The sequence below is a fragment of the Gossypium hirsutum genome, chromosome A11 (genome assembly GCF_007990345.1).
Source record: "Gossypium hirsutum isolate 1008001.06 chromosome A11, Gossypium_hirsutum_v2.1, whole genome shotgun sequence".
Classification (NCBI taxonomy): Eukaryota; Viridiplantae; Streptophyta; class Magnoliopsida; order Malvales; family Malvaceae; genus Gossypium; species Gossypium hirsutum.
The window spans coordinates 121802150-121823715 of NC_053434.1; the positions used below are offsets into that span (position 1 = coordinate 121802150).

Below are 21566 nucleotides of genomic sequence, written 5' to 3' on the forward strand. Positions count from 1 at the left end.
AGAAAATCTGATATCGTGAATTGAAACATAAGATTCTCTTGCTCCGAAGGAATATCACATCCAGCACGTTAGGACACGATACTCTAACCATCGAAACCAAGATCACCTTATAGTTTAATGAAACCATACTTTGAAGCTTTAAGAGGATATTTGGCTATTTAGTCAAACGAGAAATCGAAACCCAGCACGTTAGGGCACGTTTTCTCGAGTTTCCAAACGCGAAATATTGCCTTATTTAGAAAAATTTTCCTTTTGGTGTTTAGTGTCGATGCTTGACAAAACAATAACGAATACAACAAGGTGAGCAAAGTAAAATGAGTAACAACAATGCAATAGGCAAAATGAAATGACGAGGCGATTACATAAACAAAGCATACAACTAAATAAATAGAACTAACATTTTAGAAAAAGCACTAGTGTACATGGATAAATAAACATACACCAAATAACAATGATGACAATAAATACAATTATGTAAAAATATATATATATATATGCATGTATAATTTAAAGCCATAAAATAAGAAATATATAAATTACAGAATATGAAAACATAGATAAGTATGTACATATATATAAAATCGGTAAATATTATAAAAAATGTAAATGTGTATTTATATATTTACAAATCGTGATTATAAAAATATATGTATGTGAATTATAAAATATGTGAAATATACGAAAAGCATTTTTAAGAGTATAAAATATATAAGTATGTATATGATGTAAAATATGCATAAATATATGTAAGTATATAAGAATTATGAAATGTGAAAAAATATATTTAAGTATGTATAAGTACGTATATATACATATTATAAATATATAAATATATAACAAAGCATAAACTAAAATAATAATAATAATAATAATAATAACATTGGAATATAAAAGAAACGTACATAAAATTAATAAAATATTAAAATAAAGTGAAATGAAAAATATTAAATACAAAAAAATATATGTGTATACACATACGTAATAAAAATATACACTAGCACATAATTATAATAATAGTAATACTAATAATACTAATAATATAAAATAATAAGGGTATTTGATAAAGATACAAAAATAAATGAAAAAAAGGATTAAAATCGAATTAAAAACAAAGTTGTAGGGCCAATTTAAAATGAAAACAAAGGAAAGGGACTTAATTGTAACGCGCGTGCAACTTGGAGGGTCAAAAGCGCAATAAACCCAAGTATTAAAACGCTGCGCAGCATGGGGGACCAGAATGAATTCGGGGCGAAACCATGGAGCCAAATTAAAAATAAAGAAAAAGCTTGATTGTAAACTCCCGAAAAAGCGGAAGGGCTAAAAGCGCAATTAGCCCTTTCAAAGAAAAACACGCGGATCCTCCCTGGTGCGGGTCGGGTCGACCCGACCCGCGTTCAAAACGACGTCGTTTTATTTGTTTAAACTGGGGGTCCAAAACGGTGCGTTTTGACCCCCTATAAAAGTCAAAAAATTTCAAAAAAAACATTTGTAGAGCTGAAAGGAAAAAAAAGAAAAGGAGAGAGGAGAGGGGAGCTCGGAGCGATTTCCGGCCAAGGGGGGGTCACCGGACGGCCACCGGAGGCTCGCCGGCGCCGGCGCCGCCACCGCACGCGGTGGCCGGAAAGGTAAAATTTTTTATATTTTTTTGTTATTTATTCTTGGTCTTAAAATGTATAGATCTTAGGTTTATATTAATAGAAAGGTATAGATATGTTTATAGAAATCGAAAGAAAATGTATGAAAAAAGATAACATTTTCGTTTGCCTTTCCTTTTTCCCGAATGCTTGCTATCTCAGTACTGAGATCTATGTTTTTTTTTAGTTCTAGCTTCTGTTTTCTAAAATACCCGAAAACAAACAAAAAAAAACCCCCCGGTATCCGTTCTTCATTTCGGGTTTTATAACCCATTTTTACATCCTTTTTCTATTATTCTATCCTGTTTTTTGTCTTGATCTTGCAGGGTATGGAGGTGCTGGTAGTGGAGGAGGAGCAGGTGGCCGACATGGTGGCATGGAGAGCTGGGCGTGGCAGACGAGGAGGCCACGCGAGGCATGCGGCGCTAGGGTTTGGGGGCATCTTTCTGCCGAAAATGTTAATGCTGTCCGGGCTGGGTTTTAATTTTTGTTTCGGGCCATGGGCTACATTGGGCTTGTTATTTTCCTTTGTAATTGGACTGTTGTTTATATTGTTTTAATATTCGGGCCTGGGCATAAAATTGGGCCTTACAGTTATAATTTAACCTCAAAATTGTTAAAATTTCAATTTAATCATTTTAAATACTATAAAATATAACTAAATACATATTTTAACTCTCATAAACAATATATATATATTAATCTCGATTTCTTTAAAATAAATTTCCAACTTCTCCCTGCATTTATCTAATTACACACTAGTTATTAGTTTGTTATTTTCATGTTATTCATTGTTATTAGTTGAATAAATCGAAAACTAAACGCATAAGCACAAAATATTATTCAAAGCTCCATTTTATTCAATTTTTTCAAAATTCATCACATGTTTCTTTCGAAAAGAATAAAATAAAACATTCGTTGACATGTTCATTTTTCATACATGTAACTTATTGCAGCATGTAAGAAAACAAAGAAACAATGGAGGCCAATGATCCAAGAACAGGCAAGGTAGCGGCAGCCACGCTGGAATCCGGTCCTGATGCTGGGGCGGAACCAGGAGAGGAGCTAGGACTAGAACCACCGGCTGAAGGGGCAGGAGATGGTGCACCGGCAGCCATGACGACGCTCATTGAGGCGGCAGCAACAATGATGGCGGTGGAGACCTTCTTCATGTCCATGGCGTATAAAGGGGTTATTAAACGCACTGGAAATGAATGAGACCTGCGTTTAATAACTGGTGAATGGGGATCCGCCGGTGATTGTTATTATTTGCTTTGTTATTGCAGGTCTGAAGAACAATGATGGTGGGGTGGATCTTTTATAGGTGAAAATTCATGGCTATTTTTAGTGACAAAAGTTTAAAAAAATTTACGTGTTTGGTTCTCGCATGGTTTGCGGGATAGACATGCAAAATTTTGAATTTTTTTTTAACGATTTTGACTGGATTTTTTGATAAAGGGATTTTAATTTTTTTTAAGAGAGGGAGAGTAGTAAATTAACAGTAATTACATCAACATCATCTTGTAAATTATTTAGAATGGAAGTATCAATTTGTTGGACAGAAAAAACAAATTAACAAAGGTCCAATTGATAGTCAAACATCAAATCAGCTAAGGCATTAGCTGCTCCATTACATTTCTTTAAATATGCTCGATGTGAACCACTCATGCTCGAGTGCAAAACATTTTTATTTTGCATACTAATGTCCTGTTCACTACGCTTTTATAGTCACCATTAATTGCTTAAACTGCAGTTAAATAATCACATTCCAAAACAACCAATTTCCACCCTTCAAACTAAAGTAATTTAAGTCCACCATAGATTGGCCAAGGTTCTGCTTGTTGAACACTACATTTCCCAATATTGTGACTGTAGCTAAATCTGCCATGGTTATCTTTAGCAGTCTCAGTTGAGTAGGCAAGTCCGATATAACGTTTCTTTGCATCATTTGTGTTTATTTTCACATAACCAGCTATTGGTTGTTGTCAGGTGCTTAGTCTAATTTGATTTTTAACCTTGATTGTTGATTCTCTATTATGTTTAACATTCACAACTTAACTCCGAGTCAATCCTACAAGCATTCCAGAATTATGAGGAACATTTCTAAAAACTTGGAGTAAAATGAATGTGAAATAAATTGCTTCCATACTTCCTGAGCTTTGGAAAATCATGAAGTATATGAAGAATATTTTCTTTTGCAAATCCACAAATGCAGCAATTAGCATCATTCGTCAGTCCGCATCTGTATCTTTCCATACTATTATTCACACCCTCTTTGTCATTGTTCCTATCTCCATCCTCTTACATGGCAGGAGGCAAAAGGAGGGGCTGATAAGGGCTTTACACCCTTTCTTAAAATGGGTTCAACTCTCCAAAATTCATAAAAACATAAGTTAAATATAGGGTAAACTATAAAAATAATTATTTTTGTTTGTCTTAGATTACATTTTGATCATTGATATTTAAAATGTTACGTTTTGGCCACTTACATTATCATTTTGTTATGAAGTAGACTAGGATGAGAATAGTTTTTTCAGTCAAAATGAAAAAGAAAGCTAAAAGAAAGAAGACAAACAATCTTTGTTGTCCAATTTAAGGTGCAATTAATTTAAAATTTTCAATAAAAATGAACAACCTATTCTCGTTCTTATCGAAAATCCAAGTTAATATGTAAGTGATTAAAACTTAACATTTCAAATATAAATAAATAAAATATAATATGAAGCAAACAAAAATAAAAATACATATTTTAATATGGATTTCTCTTCAAAAAAATTTCCCAACTTACCCTGCATTTATCTAATTACATATTATTTATTAGTTAAATAATTCATTGATATTTTCATGTTATTAGTTGAATAAATCGAAAAGTAAACGCATAAAAACAAAATACTTTTCAGCTCCATTTCAATTTTTTCAATATTCATCACATGTTTCTTACAAAAAAATAAAAAATAAAATAAAATATTCGTTCACATGTTCATTTTTCATACATGTAGCACGTAGAAAACAAAGAAACAATGGAAGCCCCAACCAATGATCCAAGAACAGGCAAGGTTGCGGCAGCCACGCTGGAATCTGGTCCTGGTGCTGTGGCGGAAGCAGGAGAGGAGCTAGGACTAGAACCACCGGCTGAAGGGGAAGGAGCAGGTGCACCGGCAGCCATGACGGCGCTCATTGAGGCGGCAGCAACAATGATGGCGGTGGAGACCTTCTTCATGTCCATGGCGTATAAAGGGATTATTAGACGCACATGAATGAGACCTGTGTTTAATAACTGGAGAATGGGGATCCGCCGGTGATTGTAATTATTTGCTTTGTTATTGCAGGTCTGAAGAACAATGATGGTGGGGAGGATCTTTTATAGGTGAAAATTCATGGCTATTTTTAGTGACGAAATTTAAAAATCAAATTACGTGTTTGGTTTTCGCATGGTTTGCGGAATAGACATGCAAATTTTTGAATTTTTTTAACGATCTTGACTGGATTTTTAGATAAGGAGATTTTAAAATTTTTTAAGAGAAAAAAGTAATAATTTAACAGCAATTACATCGATATCATCTGGCAGATTATTTATGTCAGAAACCATTTTTTGAAAACGGGATCGACTTTGGTTTTGAAAGTGAAAATTAAAACGGGAGTCGCCATCGATCTTTATTGGGTGTCGGATCACCCTTGTTTTAATAAAACATTTTAGTTTACTAAAACGATATTTTGGTCTACGAATTTTGAGAAAACGGGTTCGGGAGTCGGTTACTTACGAGGAAGGATTAGCACCGTCGTAACGCCCAAAATTGGTACTTAATTGATTAATTAATATCTTAATATCGAAAATTGAAAAGTTTTAAAATAAATTTTGAAATACGATCCCTTTTTATGAATGTTGAGTTTAAAAGTGCTTGAATTGGATCAAAACGATTGCTAAAGATTTTCTTGTCTCGAGACATCAAAGAATCACATCCCGTAAGTTAGGACGCGATACCTTGAACTTCTGAGCGCAAGTTTATCTTTAATTTTAATTGAAATTTCATGTGTTTTTAAAACTCGAAAGGATATTTGGCTATTTAGAATCAACGAGAGAATCGAAACCCCGTAAGTTAGGGCACAATTCTTCAGTGTTCCAAGACGCGAAACATTTCCTTATTTTCAAAATTTCTTTTGTTTTAAATTTGGACCTAAAAGTTTTAATGAAATATTTAAGAGGTATACGTTTAGAAACAAATCGCGATGAATAATCCAAATAATGAAACGAATATACACCATAAAAGTCATAATATCGAAATGTTTGGACACGGTTGGGATGACAAGACTTTACAAATCAATATATGTTTTAAACATATGGGCCACTCGATGAATGGGTGAACAGGGTAAGCGTACACGGTATTGAGCATACACATTTCGAAGTAGAAATAATATATAAATAACATAAATAATGAAAAGACAAATAAAATAATATGGTAAACGAATAAATAACAATGACAGGTACAGTGTTGGACTTGAAACATAAAACGTACAAGGGTATAATAAACGAACAAATAAGACAAAATATAATGAAAGTGCAATCATCTAAAATCCAAACATAATTTAACCGGTTTTGCAATGGAATTTGGAACAGAAGGAATATACATGTATATATATATAATTCAAAGTGGTGATAAATGTAAAGAATTTTAAAGTAAATAACATACACAATAATTTAAACCAAGTAATTCATATAAAACTCTAAAATAGAATATACGCAAAGATTTAAAGTAAATCATGTATATAAAAAATTTAAAATAAATAATATTCCAAAATACATAATGTATAAGAAGTATGTGAAAAAAATTTAATATAAGTAATATATGAAGTCTTAAGGTAAATAATAATAAAAGGTTTGTAATAAATAATAACAGAATTTAAAATTATTTACATATAAAATAGTATAACAAAAGAACATGTAAAAACTTAAAATATGCAAAATGGTTTATCATACATAATGTATAAGATATTTAGAATAAATGGGGTGAAAAGAAAATTTTGAGACAAAACAACGTATGAAAACCAAAAAAAAGAAGTATGTATATATATATAATAATTTAGAGTACAAAGATACATATAAAATTTGAAATGAATACTACGTATGATAATTTAGAAGAAATAACATATATGCAAAATTTTTAAAATTGATAATGATTTAGAATATATGATATATTCAAAATAATGCCAATAATAATAGTAATAATAATGTAGATAAGAAACAAAAAAAATAATATAATATAATATGGCAAATTTAATATAAAATTGATTGATTTGATGACATAGTGGTGATACTAGTGATAACACAACAATAATGACATAGAAAACAATGATATCAATAAAATAATAAGGACAAAAATAGCTCCAATATTAACAATAACGACAATAATAGAATAACAACAATAACAAATAAAGAATAATAATGATTATAACTATAATGTAAAAACAATGATATAAATAGTAACAACCATAATGATAAAATATAAGAAATAATAGAATAATGGCAATAATAATAAGTAGTAATAATAGAATTAATAATAAAAATAAATTTGATTAATTAATAACAAAATGGTTGAATAATTAAAAAAGAACTATATTGAATTTTGGAACACAAATTTGGGGCGAATTCGAAATAAAAAAGGAGGACCACATTGGAACGCGCCAAGAAAGTAGAAGGATCCCATGCACAAATAGACCATCCGGACAAAATGCGCGGATCCTCCGTGGGCGCGGGTCGGGTCACATTCGGGTCAAATGAAACGGTGCCGTTTCAGCACTTAGACCACCCACCCAAAACGCTGTCGTTTTGTGAGTGTATATAAGGCCCAATTTTTGTTACAAAAATCATTTTAGCCTTCAAAATAATAAAAAACTGAAACAATCCCTTAAACTCTCTCTCCCTCCTCCATTTTCTCATTTCGGCTAGGGCTTTAACACCCATCATCGCCGCCATCGTCGTGGCTTTTTGTGGCTGCCGTAGTTCCCACCGTAGACGGTGGTTAAGGGTATGCGAAAAGGGGCTTTCCACCTCTGTTCAAGGCGTCCAAGAGTTTATGAGGATAGACCCCTTTTTATTTCCCTTTTGAATCGGTCTCAATCACGGAGCAGAGGCTCCGGCGACGCGATTCCAGGCTTCGGTAAGTCCCCTCCCTTCTCTTTATTTCTGTTTATTTTCGGATGTCTAAAGAAATAAAAATCAAAAGAAAACAGAATATATGAATTTTAGAACTTAAAACGAAAATGGAAACGAAATCAACCTTTTAGTTTTCTTGCTATTATGTTTGCTTAATGTCTCCCCCTTTTACAATCGGTTTCTTTTTTTAATTCGAAAAAAAAAACCCCTTACAAATGATAGATTTTGGCTTTTTAAAGCCGATCTACCAAACATTCATTCCATATTTTTTTGTTTTTGTTCCTTTGTTTATTTTTTTTTCCATCATTCGCATGCTTTCTCTTGCTGTTGTTTTTGTCTCTGTTGCAGGTGCCATGCGACGCGTGGAAGAGGCGACGGTCAGGGCATGCATGGGAGGAGCGACGGCTGCAATGCTTTGGTGGCTAGGGTTCTTTTTTAGCAAAAAATATTTTGTGGGCTAGGGTTTCTAAGCTTTTAGGTTTATTGGGCTTCTTTTGGGTTTTAAAACTTTTTAGGCTGGTGTGGGTTTTGCAAATAGACATTTATTTTATTTGGGTTTTGTTACTTTAATGGGTTTGGGCAATTTGTCTTGGGTTATTTAACATTGTAAATGGACTTGAAAGTTGGTTATGTGGATTTTATTTTTTGGCTTGTTTGTTTGGGCCAAAATTGGCCATTATAATTTAGAATGGAAGTATCAATTTGTTGGAGAGAAAAAATAAAATAGTGGAGATTCAATTTAAGTTAAACATCGTATCAGCTAAGGCATTAACTATTCCATTAGATTTCCTTAAATATGCTCAATGTGAACCATTCGTGCTCAAGTGCAAAGTTCTTTTATTCTGCATACTAGTGCTCTGTTCACTACGCCTTTTTTAGTCATTATTGATTGTTTGAATTGCAGTTAAATAATCACATTCCAAAACAACCAATTTCCACCTTTCGCACCACAACAGTTTAAGTCCACTATAGATTGGCCAAGGTTCTGCTTGTTCAACACTACATTTCTCAATATTGTGACCATATTGTGACCGTAGCCCCGTAGCCAAATATCCATCTACCATGGTTGTGTCTAGCAATCTCAGCTGAGCAAGCAAGTCTAGTATGAAGTTTCCTTGCACCATCTGTGTTCAATTTGATGCAACCAGGTATTGATTGCTGCCAGGTGCTTGGTTTGATTCGATTTTTAACCTTGATCGTTGATTCCCTCTTATGTTATTAACATTCACAACCCAACTTCAAGCCAATCTTACAAGCATATTCCAAAAACAAAAAAATTCCTTTATTTCCATACAAACTAGCATAATATACCGAACAGGATGATCAAATTGTAAATTTAGTTTATTAGTAAAGTTGACATTCACCCAGAACAAAAGTGGCACAAATAAGAACTTAGAGTAAAATGAATTCGGAATGAATTGCATCCATACTTCTTCCTCAGCTTTGGAACAGTCAAGAAGTATATGAAGAATATTCTCGTCAGTGCCCTTCTTTCCATACTATTATATTTTAATAGTAAAATAGACCACAAAATTAACCCGAGTCAATTTGAATTTTTTTTTAAAATTCAGAAAGTACAAAGAAAATACAATTATAAAACATCTATAAATAAATATCCAATTAATTATAATATAGAATTCAATTAATTACAACTATAAAAAATACAAATATATTCAAACACCCTTTCTGTCTTCATTCCTTTCTTCACCCTCTTTAGTGGTAGGAGGGAAAAGGAGGGGGTTGATAAGGGCTTTACACCCTCTCTTAAATTGGTTTAGACTATCCAAAATTCAAAAAAACATAAATTAAGATAAAATGTAAAATTATTCAATTTTATTTATCTTAGATTACATTTTAGTTCCTTATATTTGAAATGTTATGTTTTAGTCACTTACATTTTTGTTACGAAGTATCCACTTTACCGTTCATCTCCGTTACTTTCGTAACAACAATCCTACATAACAATCCAAATGAGTTCTAAATGCCAATTGGGATGAGAATAGTTTTTTCAATCAAAATGAAAAAGAAAGCTAAAAGAAAAAGGGGACCAACTGTTTTTATTTTCCAATTCAAGGTGTAATTAATTTAAAATTTACAATTAATTAAATTTAGTTAATTAAAAAACCTATTCTAGTCCCAATTGGACATTCAAGTTGGCATTTAAAATTTATTTGGACTGCCACTTAGGATTGCCATTAGAGAGGTAACGGAGCTTAATAAGAGTGACCACTTTGTAACAAACGATAACGTAAGTGACTAAAATGTAATCTGAGACAAACAAAAGTGACTATTTTTATAATTACCCTTAAATATATGATAAAGTTATAATTTAAGCGCAAAATTATTAAATTTTCAATTTAATCATTTTAAATACCACAAAATATAATTAAATATGTATTTTGACTCTTATAAAATATATATATTTTAATCTCGATTACCCTAAAAAATAAATCCAACTTCACCCTGCATTAATCTAATTACATACTAGTTATTAGTTCAATAATTCATTGTTATTTTCATGTTATTAGTTGAATAAATCGAAAAGTAAAAGCATAAACACAAAATACTTTTTCAAAGCTCCATTTCAATTTTTTCAATATTCATCTCATGTTTCTTACAAAAAATAAAAAATAAATAAAATATTCGTTCACATGTTAGATTTTTCATACATGTAGCATGTAAGAAAACAAAGAAACAATGGAAGCCCCAACCAATGATCCAAGAACAGGCAAGGTCGCGGCAGCCACGCTGGAATCTGGTCCTGATGCTGTGACGGAAGAAGGAGAGGAGCTAGGACTAGAACCACCGGCGGAAGGGGAAGAAGCAGGTGCACCGGCAGATAAGAGCTTGTTATAAATGGATTTATTGAAGTGATTCATCAATAGTGACTGCGCTAGTAATTCCACTATTATTAGTGAACAGTAATGAAAAATTTAAATTCCTTCATATTTATTTCATATTCAAAGAGATAAAGGACATAATACACATGGATATAGTAAGTCTTCCTTGAGCTGCTTTAATGGTAGTCTTTACATTTTCGTTTTTCACTCATAGTATGGGAAGAAGTGGACTCTAGGTGTACCCCTAATTGGAGTTGAGGAATCAAACCATATAATTTCTTGGATTCTAATGGAGTAATATTTTATGAATAACACATTTTCAACCAAAATCAAATAAACATTTCAATAATCTCCTCATATTTTAAAAGTAAAAGGGATCCAAATGATAGGTAATTAAAAAAAAAATCCTAAATTTTCTATTTTGATGAATTTTCTATTTTGATCGATGAACTAGTCCTTACTAGAGTTATAAAATATATATTTTAATCTCGATTTTCCTAAAAAAAAATTTCAACTTCCCGCTGCATTTATCTAATTACGTACTATTTATTAGTTCAATAATTCATCGTTATTTTCATGTTATTAGTTGAATAAATCGAAAAGTAAACGCATAAACACAAAATACTTTTCAATTCAAAGCTCCATTTCAATTTTTTTCAATATTCATCACATGTTTCTTACAAAAAATAAAAAATAAGATAAAATAAAATATTCGTTCACATGTTGATTTTTCATACATGTAGCATGTAAGAAAACAAAGAAACAATGGAAGCCCCAACCAATGATCCAAGAACAGGCAAGGTTGAGGCAGCCACGCTGGAATCTGGTCCTGATGCTGGGGCGGAAGCAGGAGAGGAGCTAGGACTAGAACCACCGGCGGAAGGGGAAGGAGCAGGTGCACCGGCAGCCATGACGGCGCTCATTGAGGCAGCAGCAACAATGATGGCGGTGGAGACCTTCTTCATGTCCATGGCGTATAAAGGGATTATTAAACGCACCGGAAATGAACGAGACCTGCGTTTAATTGCTGGAGAATGGGGATCCGCCGGTGATTGTTATTATTTGCTTTGTTATTGCAGGTCTGAAGAACAATGATGTTGGGGAGGATCTTTTATAGGTGAAAATTCATAGCTATTTTTAGTGATGAAATTTAAAAATCAAATTACGTGTTTGGTTTTCGCATGGTTTGCGGGATAGACATGCAAATTTTTTAATATTCTTAACTATTTTTAGATAATGCGATTTTAAAATTTAAGTTTGAATGATAATTAATTTTTATTTAAATTTAATTAAATTATTTGAATATATTTTATTTTTAAAATAAAAAATTTAATTTGGACCGATATGATTCTTTTACGAAATTTTAATGGTAAAGTAAAGCAAGACGATTCTAATCATTTATATGTAAATATTATATAATAAAATGTATTAAAAAATATTATATATTATGATAAATGGTTGGATGGTAAATTTTATTGAGATGAATATAGGACTATAAATGTAAAATTGTTAGTTAACTTTCCATATTTGGGGAAGATTGAATTTCGGTTCTTTTATTTAAAAAAATAAATAAATTAATCTTTATATATTTTGAAATATACAAATTAGCTCATTCGTTAAATTTTATCTATTAAATGATGACGTGAATGGTTAAATATATGTTGAAAATTATCTTTTACGGGTATATAAAAAGAGTCACCTAATTATGTCTTTGTTCTATTTTAGTTACCCAACCAAGAATTCATTTGGATTTAAGTTTACCTTCAGTGTGGCACGATTTTGGCACTTTATTGCCCAATCGTGTTGCAATCAATCACTAGGATGCATAAATGGGATTCAATTTCATTGCACTGAGCTTTACTTTTTTAGTTTTGGCGGATTACAACTCCACTAACTTTTTCTTTCCTCTTGTATCTAGACCTAATCATTGGCCAAGCCACCCGGCCCGAAGATCCACTCAAAAAGTAAAAGTATTTGTGCAAAAATATAGGCTCGAAAAATAGGTTTTTGCAAAAAAAAACAAGGCCTACTTTCTAAACAAGTTGCATTAGGCAAGCTTTTTTTGCCCTAGCCTCGGCCCAATCCAACTTTGTAAAAAAAAACCTACTACTTTTTGCTGCTATTGCACTATTTTTGCAGTTGTTTTGTCACTGTTTTGGTATCGTTTCGCTATTATATTACTATTATTTTGTTCTTATTAATTGGATATTGTATAACTCTTATTTTATTGTTAATTTTGCTACTATTTTAGAGAATTTGCTTGCTAAGTTGTACCTATCTTAGTATTATTATAAATTATTTTTTAATTTATTTTCAATTAGCTGAGAAACATTAATTTTAATACAGACAGGGCGGGTCAAGCTCAAGTTTTAACATTTTTATTCAAGTCAAATTTGGACAAAATTTTAAACTTATTTTTTAAGTTGGGCCAAAAAACGGATCAAAAATTCTATTAAAGCCTGAACCATGATTAACTCTATTTGTATCCGTGCACCATTTGTTTTATATCCATACTCCTTATGCCATGTTCATTCTTCTTCTTCTTTTTTGTTTATTTCTCTTTTAATAAATTAAATAATTTTGTTATTTTTAATAAATTAATGTATATTTATCATTTAATATAATAAATTATTTTAAATGATTATAAATTAATTAATTAAAATATTTATAAAAATATTATGATACATGTTATTATTTTATTAAATAAAATTACAACTTCACATATTTTAATAATTTCATAAAAATAAAATAATTTACAACTTCTATTATATATTATTTCTAATAATGATAAAGAAAATTATTTCCAACTTAATATCCTCACATCACCGTTACAGCTATGTTTGAATTCAAGCACATACCCAATCACTATTTTTAACCTCATCGGAGCGAATTCAAGATGGGTTGGCAGGGCATCGGCCTCCCCTAAAATGAAATTTTTTTCATTTAGCTCTTTTTATAATTTTTAAAATTTTAAATTAACAATAATAAAATTATACTTTGTCCCTTCAAAATGATAAAAAATTTATTTAATCTTTTAATTATGTTTAAAATTTAAAAAGTTAATTCAACTACTTTAAAAAGATTTTCCAACTTCAACCCACATTTATCTAATTACATAGTAGTTATTAGTTCAATAATTCATTGTTATTTTCAAGTTATTCATTGTTTTGAATAAATCTAAAAGTAAAAGTATAAACACAACATACTTTCCAAAGCTCCATTTCAATTTTTTAATATTCATCACATGTTTCTTACAAAATAAAAAATAAAAAATAAAATAAAATATTCGTTCACATGTTAATTTTTCATACATGTAGCTTACTGCAGCATGCAAGAAAACAAAGAAACAATGGAAGCCCCAACCAATGATCCAAGAACAGGCAAGGTTGCGGCAGCCACGCTGGAATCTGGTCCTGATGCTGGGGCGGAAGCAGGAGAGGAGCTAGGACTAGAACCACCGGCGGAAGGGGAAGGAGCAGGTGCACCGGCAGCCATGACGGCGCTCATTGAGGCAGCAGCAACAATGATGGCGGTGGAGACCTTCTTCATGTCCATGGCGTATAAAGGGATTATTAAACGCACCGGAAATGAATGAGACCTGCGTTTAATTGCTGGCGAATGGGGATCCGCCGGTGATTGTTATTATTTGCTTTGTTATTGATGGGCTGAAGAACAATGATGGTGGGGAGGATCTTTTATAGGTGAAAATTCATGGCTATTTTTAGTGACGAAATTTAAAAATCAAATTACGTGTTTGGTTTTCGCATGGTTTGCGGAATAGACATGCAAAATTTTGAATTTTTTTAACGATTTTGACTGAATTTTTAGATAAGGAGATTTTAAATTTTAATATTGAATGATAATGAATTTTTATTTAAATTTAATTAAACTATTTGAATAAGTTTTTTTTTCATTATTTTTTTAAAATCATAATATTTGATATCTGTATTTTTTTACTTAATGTCTAGAACTATCATAACATCTCCCCAACTTTTAAATACGAGGATAATGCATTTCAGGTCATTCAAACGCAGGTCCTCCTGGATTAACAATAATACCTATGCCAATTGAGTTAAAACTTAATTGACTAATTCCATATATTTTATATTGAATTAATTTTTTTAACTAGAACCGTAATGGTAAAGTAAAGCAAGACGATTCTAATCATTTATATGTAAATATTATATAATAAGATGTACTAAAAAAATATTATGTACTATGATAAATGGTCGGATGGTAAGTTTTTATTGAGATGAATATAAGACTATAAAAGTATCAAGTAAAGTGGATTAAGTTTTAGCTTGGTTGACATTGATATTATTGTCAATGCAAGAGGATGTGAGTTTGAATGGGTTTATCCTCCTATTGAAAAGCTAGGATGAGTTATGAGTAGTTCTAGCATTGTATCAACTTAGAAAGTTTTGGATAGTTTCACGGTTGAATTAGATTCAAAAAAAAAAACTAAATAAGCTCTTGTATTTAGGGTGAATTTCAGCCCTTTTACTAAAACAGTGGCTAAATTAGCTTTTATATATTTCGAAACGTACAAATTAGATCATCCTTTAAATTTTATCTATTAAATAATGATATAGAACATTAAATCTATGCTGAAAATTATTTTTTTATAGGTAAACTATAAAAATAATCACTTAACTATGTCTTTCATTCTATTCCATTTTGGTCACTTAACTATTAATCATAATTTTTTTTATTCATATCAAATTAAATAAAAAAAAATATTTCTTGATTCAACTGATTTAACCTGTAAAATTATATGGTTCTACATTTTAAAAACATTGATTAATAATGACTCAGAAATATTCATAAATAAGACGGGTAAAATAAATTTTTAAAAATTTTATATTTACAAAGATGAAAATCAATAAAAACATAGGAAAAACCCAATTTCTTGTTTAAAAATCCAACAAAAAATTTAAATATATATTTACATAAATATGTTTTTTATTAAATTTTAACTAATTATTTTACAGCTTTTGTCTTGTTAGCTAAATTTTGAATTCAAATTTTTATTATTGAATAATTGAATCAATTTACTATTTAGTCAATTCAACAATCAAACTAATGAAATTTGAAGAATTTGTGTTCTCAAAGTGGATATACACTTCAGTCCAATTACTATTTAATCAATTGGGTACTTATTGGCTAAAAATGAATATCTTTAAAAATATATATTTTTAAATTTTTACAATTAGGACTAAATTGATAGATTTTGTAAATATTGAGAGTTAAATTTATTAATTTTTTAGAATTATAACTAAAATGGCAAATTTTGTAAACATTGAGGGCTAAATTTGTTCATTTTTTTATATTTAGAATCAAATCGATGGAATATATAAACATTAGAGAGCTAATTTTGTTACTAGACCAATAAAACAAGCCCACATCAACTCAGAATGACTAAATCGAAAAAATTAAAAGTCGGATAACCAAAATAAAATAAAAGACATAGTTGGGTGACTATTTTTATAGTTTACCCATGAAAATCATTTTCAGCAAGGATTTAACGTGCTACATCATCATTTTACAGATAATTTAATGGCAGTCTAATTTGCACGTTTTGGAATATATAAGGGCTAATTTGCTCATTTTTCAATAAAAGAGTCGAAATGCAATCTACCGCTAAGTACAGGGGCTTCTCTAGTACTTTTACTGACTATAAATGAATTGAATTTGAATAATATGTCTTTATTTATGTTCATTTATTTATTTTTTTAAAGCTTATTTGTGTTTAATTTGTGTTCATTAAGTAAAATCATTTTCGTGTTTATTTATTTATAACTATGTGTGTTTATCCTTGTTCGTTTAAACTGAGTGATGATTATAGAAGAGGCTGGTAAGAGAGCAAGATAGTGGTTTAAATGGTGGTGAAGTGCTGAAAGAGAGAGGTTGAAGAAGAAACCTATCAAGGCTAAGGAGGGGTATTTATAAGCAAGAATGATCATCCCTTGGCATTAGGCCCTAACACGTGTCTTCACTGGTCTTGTCATGTTTGGCCCCTTAGAAAACATTTAGAACTTCTAAATAAGCAATAATGGGATCAATGTGGACATAGTAAAGCTCTGCGCGGGTCTTACTTGTGTTCCATGCAAAAGAATGACTCAACACCTATCATTGGCAAGGTAGATTAGAGGTGAGCCACATGCAGAGCATACATACATTTGCAAGTGCCATGGCTGGTGAAATGTTGCCTATGGGCGAAGTCATAGTTGAGAAGGTTGTGTGTGACACCCCACACCCAACTCGATCGTCGGGTCCGAATGTGTGACATTACATTACGTTGTCGAAACAACTCAGACTAACTTGACATAAATTTGCAAAAGTAAATTCTTATTCATCGTTCAGAACAATAAGCCTGTTCATTATGACCAACAAAAAACATTTGGTGTACATAAGAATCAATTTCATCTACATACAGGGGGTTATAATGAGTTAATATTGGAGTTAGGACTTGAATCCAAACTCATATGTCAAATTTCAAGTTATGTCTCTAGACATGGGGAATCTCAAGACAGTCCATAAATTATTTTGGAAATATTAGCTTCAAAGTTAACATGTCTCGAGTTGAGTCTCGAGGTAAGGTCCTTTATGTCTTGAGATTGACCTCTCATATTTTCCTATTTTTGGTTCGATGTTTGAATGTCCCGAAACAAGAGCTCTTATATCGAGACTTAGAATAGGGAAAAAACTAATTTAGCTTCAATGTACTTCTTTCTCGAGACAAAGGCCACTTGTCCCGAGACCTAGGAGCAATTGTCTCGAGATTAATTAGTTATGTATCGAGGCATTGAGCTCTTGAATGCAAAAATTAAGAGTAATTCTTTTTATCATTAATATTGTGGCAAGTTCTCCTTGTATTGAGACTTAAGGACCAAATGAACAAAATTTCCCACTTCTAACGGCCCAAAACCTTAGGCAATTGAACTCAAAACTTACCTAAAGCTTACCTTAAACCATAATCTCAAATTAACCCATCTAAACACATTCAACCATCACCAAATTATAATATTCCATGCATAAACACTTAATAAACTAATTCAAACAATCAATCCAACATAAACAAGCATAATCAATTAATAGTCAAAAGATAAAATCTAACCTTGCTTATGGGTCACTTACCTAAAGTGGCAAAACTAAATTAGGCATCAAACCAACCAACCTAGGTACATGTCATATGACTTCAAAACATATATATACATATATACGTACAAAACATGATTGTAATGGCTTTCTATTTGAATTGGAGAGTCGGATGCTTGACCATAAAATATTTATAGCTTTTATCCACAACTTACGCACGGAAACAAATAAATATGCACGTTGAGTAATGATTACTGAGTGGTGCTAACATAACTTGAATTCAATTATAAACATAATAAATCTAATAAAAATAAGTAACAAGATAACCCAACTTAACCAATCAACATTTCACATTAACATCAATGATACATATATACTAATAGATCATTTATCATTTCATCTTATTTACATTAATGCTTTACTCAATTTCTCGATATAATTTCCGATGCACTCTTAAGGTATTTGCATCTAATTTAACATATCAAACATGAATCATTTCAACATTTTTATCTCATCTCAGCTACACATATGTATACAATAAGTAATATTACATTTTTAATCCCCATTAACATATATCATACTCAATGATGGATACTTAGATCAATCCACCAACACAACAAATACACATTGAAGTGCTAATCGAGCATAAATGCACCAATCCCACCAACTACACCAGAATACGCTCATACCCTCAAGGTATTTGAGCTAGTGATACGTTCTCGACCCCCTAGGTATTAGAGAACTATCACGATATGTACATGCATAACGTTAAATCTCTCACCTATCAATACAGAACCTATGGCATGTAAAAATTTAAATGGTAGAAAAAAATATATTAGAGAAAAGAAAAAAAAACATAAGATTCAAAAGTTAAAGTTAATCAATAAAACAAAATATAAAAAGTAATTTTTTTTACAAAAAATAAAAGTAAATGAGAAAAAAGTATTTAATTATTTTATTTTGTCGAAGATTAGAGTAACCCTATTCGATTAAAATTATATTTTGAAGTGATTGATTCGTTCTGATGTATTATGCTTTAATTCTATTACATTATATTTTTTATTTTAATTTATCTCATGTTTTATTAATTTATTTTATATTAATTCCAAATTTATTTTCATAAAATATTAAACATATGAAATAGTATTTTAATTGAAAAATATTTAGTATAATTAAAATTTTTTAAATGGAAGGAATATTATATTTAAAAATTTAAATGGAATAATTGAAGTGATGATGTGGCAGCTGGTAGTTAACCAAATTTTATATAAACGTTAAGTGAACGTTTCACACAATTTCGATTTATTTTCTTTTGTCGACTTTATTTATTAGCCGTTATATGAACGTTACCCAGCTGTACGTAGGTCCCACGCGCCACTCTCTCCGCCTATAAATATTCTCCTTTCCCCTCACCGAGCCCTAAATCAAACCAAACCCCAAAAACAAAGCAAACAAATTTCTGTCTCCCAAAGATATTTTTTTGCTCTCTCCGCTTCAGAAAAATGGCTCAAGTTAGCATCTTGAAGGCTCTTTTGGTCGCTTTATTCATGGCATTCTTAACCGCCGCCACGGCACAAGTTAGTGAGGCACCTTCTCCTTCTCCGGACGCCGGTGCCGGTTTCTCCGTGGGCGTTTCCACCGCTGCTGTTGGGTTTTCTTTGGTTGTGTCTCTTCTTGCTTTGTTGAAAGCTTAAATTTATGGGATTTTTTTTTGGGGGGGTTTTTTGTACCATTGATTTATTATTGGGTTTTGTTTTTAATTTCATTCTTTGTTACTTCGTGGGATTGATTGTAATGAAGTTGATTCATTGAATATTATAATTATATTTTTTATGGTGTTATTATATTTGAGCAATTTTTTTCTTACAGTATTCATTCCTAAAATTAAATTGAAAATAATTCGATTGGATCCAAATGTCATGTCTTTCACTGTTAATAAAGGAAGGAAATTTCCAAAAATTTAAATAAATTTAATTTGAGATTACAAGAATTGGGATGTTTTCCTTTTTATCATAATTTAACTTTGAATTTCTTTTATTTATGTTTTTCGTCAGTACAGTATGCTGACTGTGTTGAATTGAAATAATTTAAAAACAATTATGTTTTGGTTGATTAAGTGTTTATAGGCCAGTGCTGTTAAATTAGAATTAAAATTATAAAAAGTTAAACTAATATTTTAATAATTTATATTTATTTTTAAGATTTTTAAAAAAATTTAAAATTATTGGTAAAAGAATTTTCTTTAAAATATTAAAAATGATATTTTAATTATAATTTAAGGATAATATATATTTTATTTTGCTATATCCGTGTATTACTTATCCTTACGAAATATCAAAATTAACATTCTGCATTATTATTTAACAGGACAAAATTAAAGGAAGGTTAATATAAAGTTTCAAAATATGAAAGATTTATTTATTTATTTTTCAGATATAAGGGGACTTGTATAAAAAAAACTGAGAATAATTTGGTAGGTAGGGGCATATATTTTAATTAATATATTAGTAAAAAAAGTGAGATATGGTAGGAAGGGGCATATATTTGCAATGGCATAAGAATCAATTGCTTCGCTGTACAACACCAATGATTCACTACAACCTATCAATTATTCTGCCAACACATTCCAACTCAAACCATACCCCAATTTTATATGCATATAATAGCTGCAACTCAAAATAACCATTACCTTCATCAGAATTGAATAATTTCTAGATAATCCGAGTTTTAACTCAATTAATAAATGTATTATTGTTAATGCAGTAAAATATAGATTTAAGTGTGTTAAAATGTATTATTTTTTTATTTATTGGTTAAAGAGGTGTTATCGAAACTTATAATGAGATTCTTAAAAAAAAAACCTGCATAACTAATTTTTCATTGAACAAATTATTAAATTTTAAATTTTTTTAATCATTTAAATTTAAAGATTGAGTTTTTTGAGTTGAATCACTACGAGTTTTGATTACTTTAAGTTTAAATCATTTTCGACTATTTGTTCATGTTGTTATGAGTTAAAGATCAATTGATAGGGGATGGAGAATCCCCTTGCCTAAGACCTCTAGTTGGGAAAATTGTGTTAATTTTCTTGCCGATGACAACTATATTATAAGAAACATAATTTAAGAACTTCATCATCAACTTTATCCATTTTGTATCAAAACCAAATCTCTCTCACACACCTTCTAAATATCCCACTCCACCTTATTATAGACATTCTTCAAATCCCTCATTATCCTATTATTTCTTATGGAAAATACTAGAGTACACATCAGGCCCAATTAGAACCCTACTTCCATAATTTCCTATTCTCTCACTTTCTCCATTAGCTTCAAATTCATTTCTTCTGTAACCAAGGAAGGCACAATATCCAAAACATGACCCCATTGTCTATGTCCAGTTGAAGTGAACAAATGCCTATAATAATCCTCAAAGTTTATCTCATTGCTACATAATTGTTTTTACTTTATTGAAGCTAAGCACATACAATTGGAGCCTTAATTGAAGCTTCAAGACGTCTTTGATATTGAACTCCACTCACATGTATGACTTGTTGGAATTTGTGACCCATCATGAACACATAAAAAGTTCATAATTATACTATTTAAATATACTGATAAAAGCCATTTACAAGGTGCATTGAATATTAGTAGACACATTGATTAAAGTAATGTGTTGTTAATGTTCAAAGTATAATTTAAATATATGGATTGAATTTTTATAGATACGTACGCTTCTCCCATCACTTAAAGTTATAGATTATGTCATATTTTCTTACTTATATCTAAATATATTTTAAGGAATATGACTATCAATTTTCAATAAAACAATTAAGAATATAAA

At 30.5% G+C, this 21566-nt stretch overlaps 4 protein-coding genes across 4 annotated transcripts; all 4 read right to left on the bottom strand.

Moving 5' to 3' along the window:
• Nucleotides 1-2473: 2473 nt before the first annotated feature.
• Nucleotides 2474-2931, bottom strand: LOC121209500 (classical arabinogalactan protein 11). Its single transcript, XM_041080238.1, has one exon. It carries the CDS (start codon nt 2810-2812, stop codon nt 2582-2584), a length of 231 nt encoding a protein of 76 aa, XP_040936172.1. The 5' UTR covers nt 2813-2931; the 3' UTR covers nt 2474-2581.
• A 1584-nt stretch (nt 2932-4515) lies between these two features.
• On the bottom strand, nt 4516-4973 carry LOC121209501 (arabinogalactan protein 23). The gene has a single exon (XM_041080239.1). The coding sequence runs from the start codon at nt 4858-4860 to the stop codon at nt 4615-4617; it is 246 nt and encodes an 81-aa protein (XP_040936173.1). The 5' UTR covers nt 4861-4973; the 3' UTR covers nt 4516-4614.
• Nucleotides 4974-11247: 6274 nt separating this feature from the next.
• LOC121209502 (arabinogalactan protein 23) lies at nt 11248-11714 on the bottom strand. The gene has a single exon (XM_041080240.1). It carries the CDS (start codon nt 11594-11596, stop codon nt 11357-11359), a length of 240 nt encoding a protein of 79 aa, XP_040936174.1. The 5' UTR covers nt 11597-11714; the 3' UTR covers nt 11248-11356.
• Nucleotides 11715-13831: 2117 nt separating this feature from the next.
• LOC121209503 (arabinogalactan protein 23) lies at nt 13832-14295 on the bottom strand. Its single transcript, XM_041080241.1, has one exon. The coding sequence runs from the start codon at nt 14178-14180 to the stop codon at nt 13944-13946; it is 237 nt and encodes a 78-aa protein (XP_040936175.1). The 5' UTR covers nt 14181-14295; the 3' UTR covers nt 13832-13943.
• Between the last annotated feature and the right edge of the window lie 7271 nt (nt 14296-21566).

What these genes read in the sequence shown, in the direction of transcription:
- LOC121209500 (XM_041080238.1), bottom strand. Translation starts at nt 2,812, where the DNA reads ATGGACATGAAGAAGGTCTCCACCGCCATCATTGTTGCTGCCGCCTCA.
- LOC121209503 (XM_041080241.1), bottom strand. Translation starts at nt 14,180, where the DNA reads ATGGACATGAAGAAGGTCTCCACCGCCATCATTGTTGCTGCTGCCTCA.
- LOC121209501 (XM_041080239.1), bottom strand. Translation starts at nt 4,860, where the DNA reads ATGGACATGAAGAAGGTCTCCACCGCCATCATTGTTGCTGCCGCCTCA.
- LOC121209502 (XM_041080240.1), bottom strand. Translation starts at nt 11,596, where the DNA reads ATGGACATGAAGAAGGTCTCCACCGCCATCATTGTTGCTGCTGCCTCA.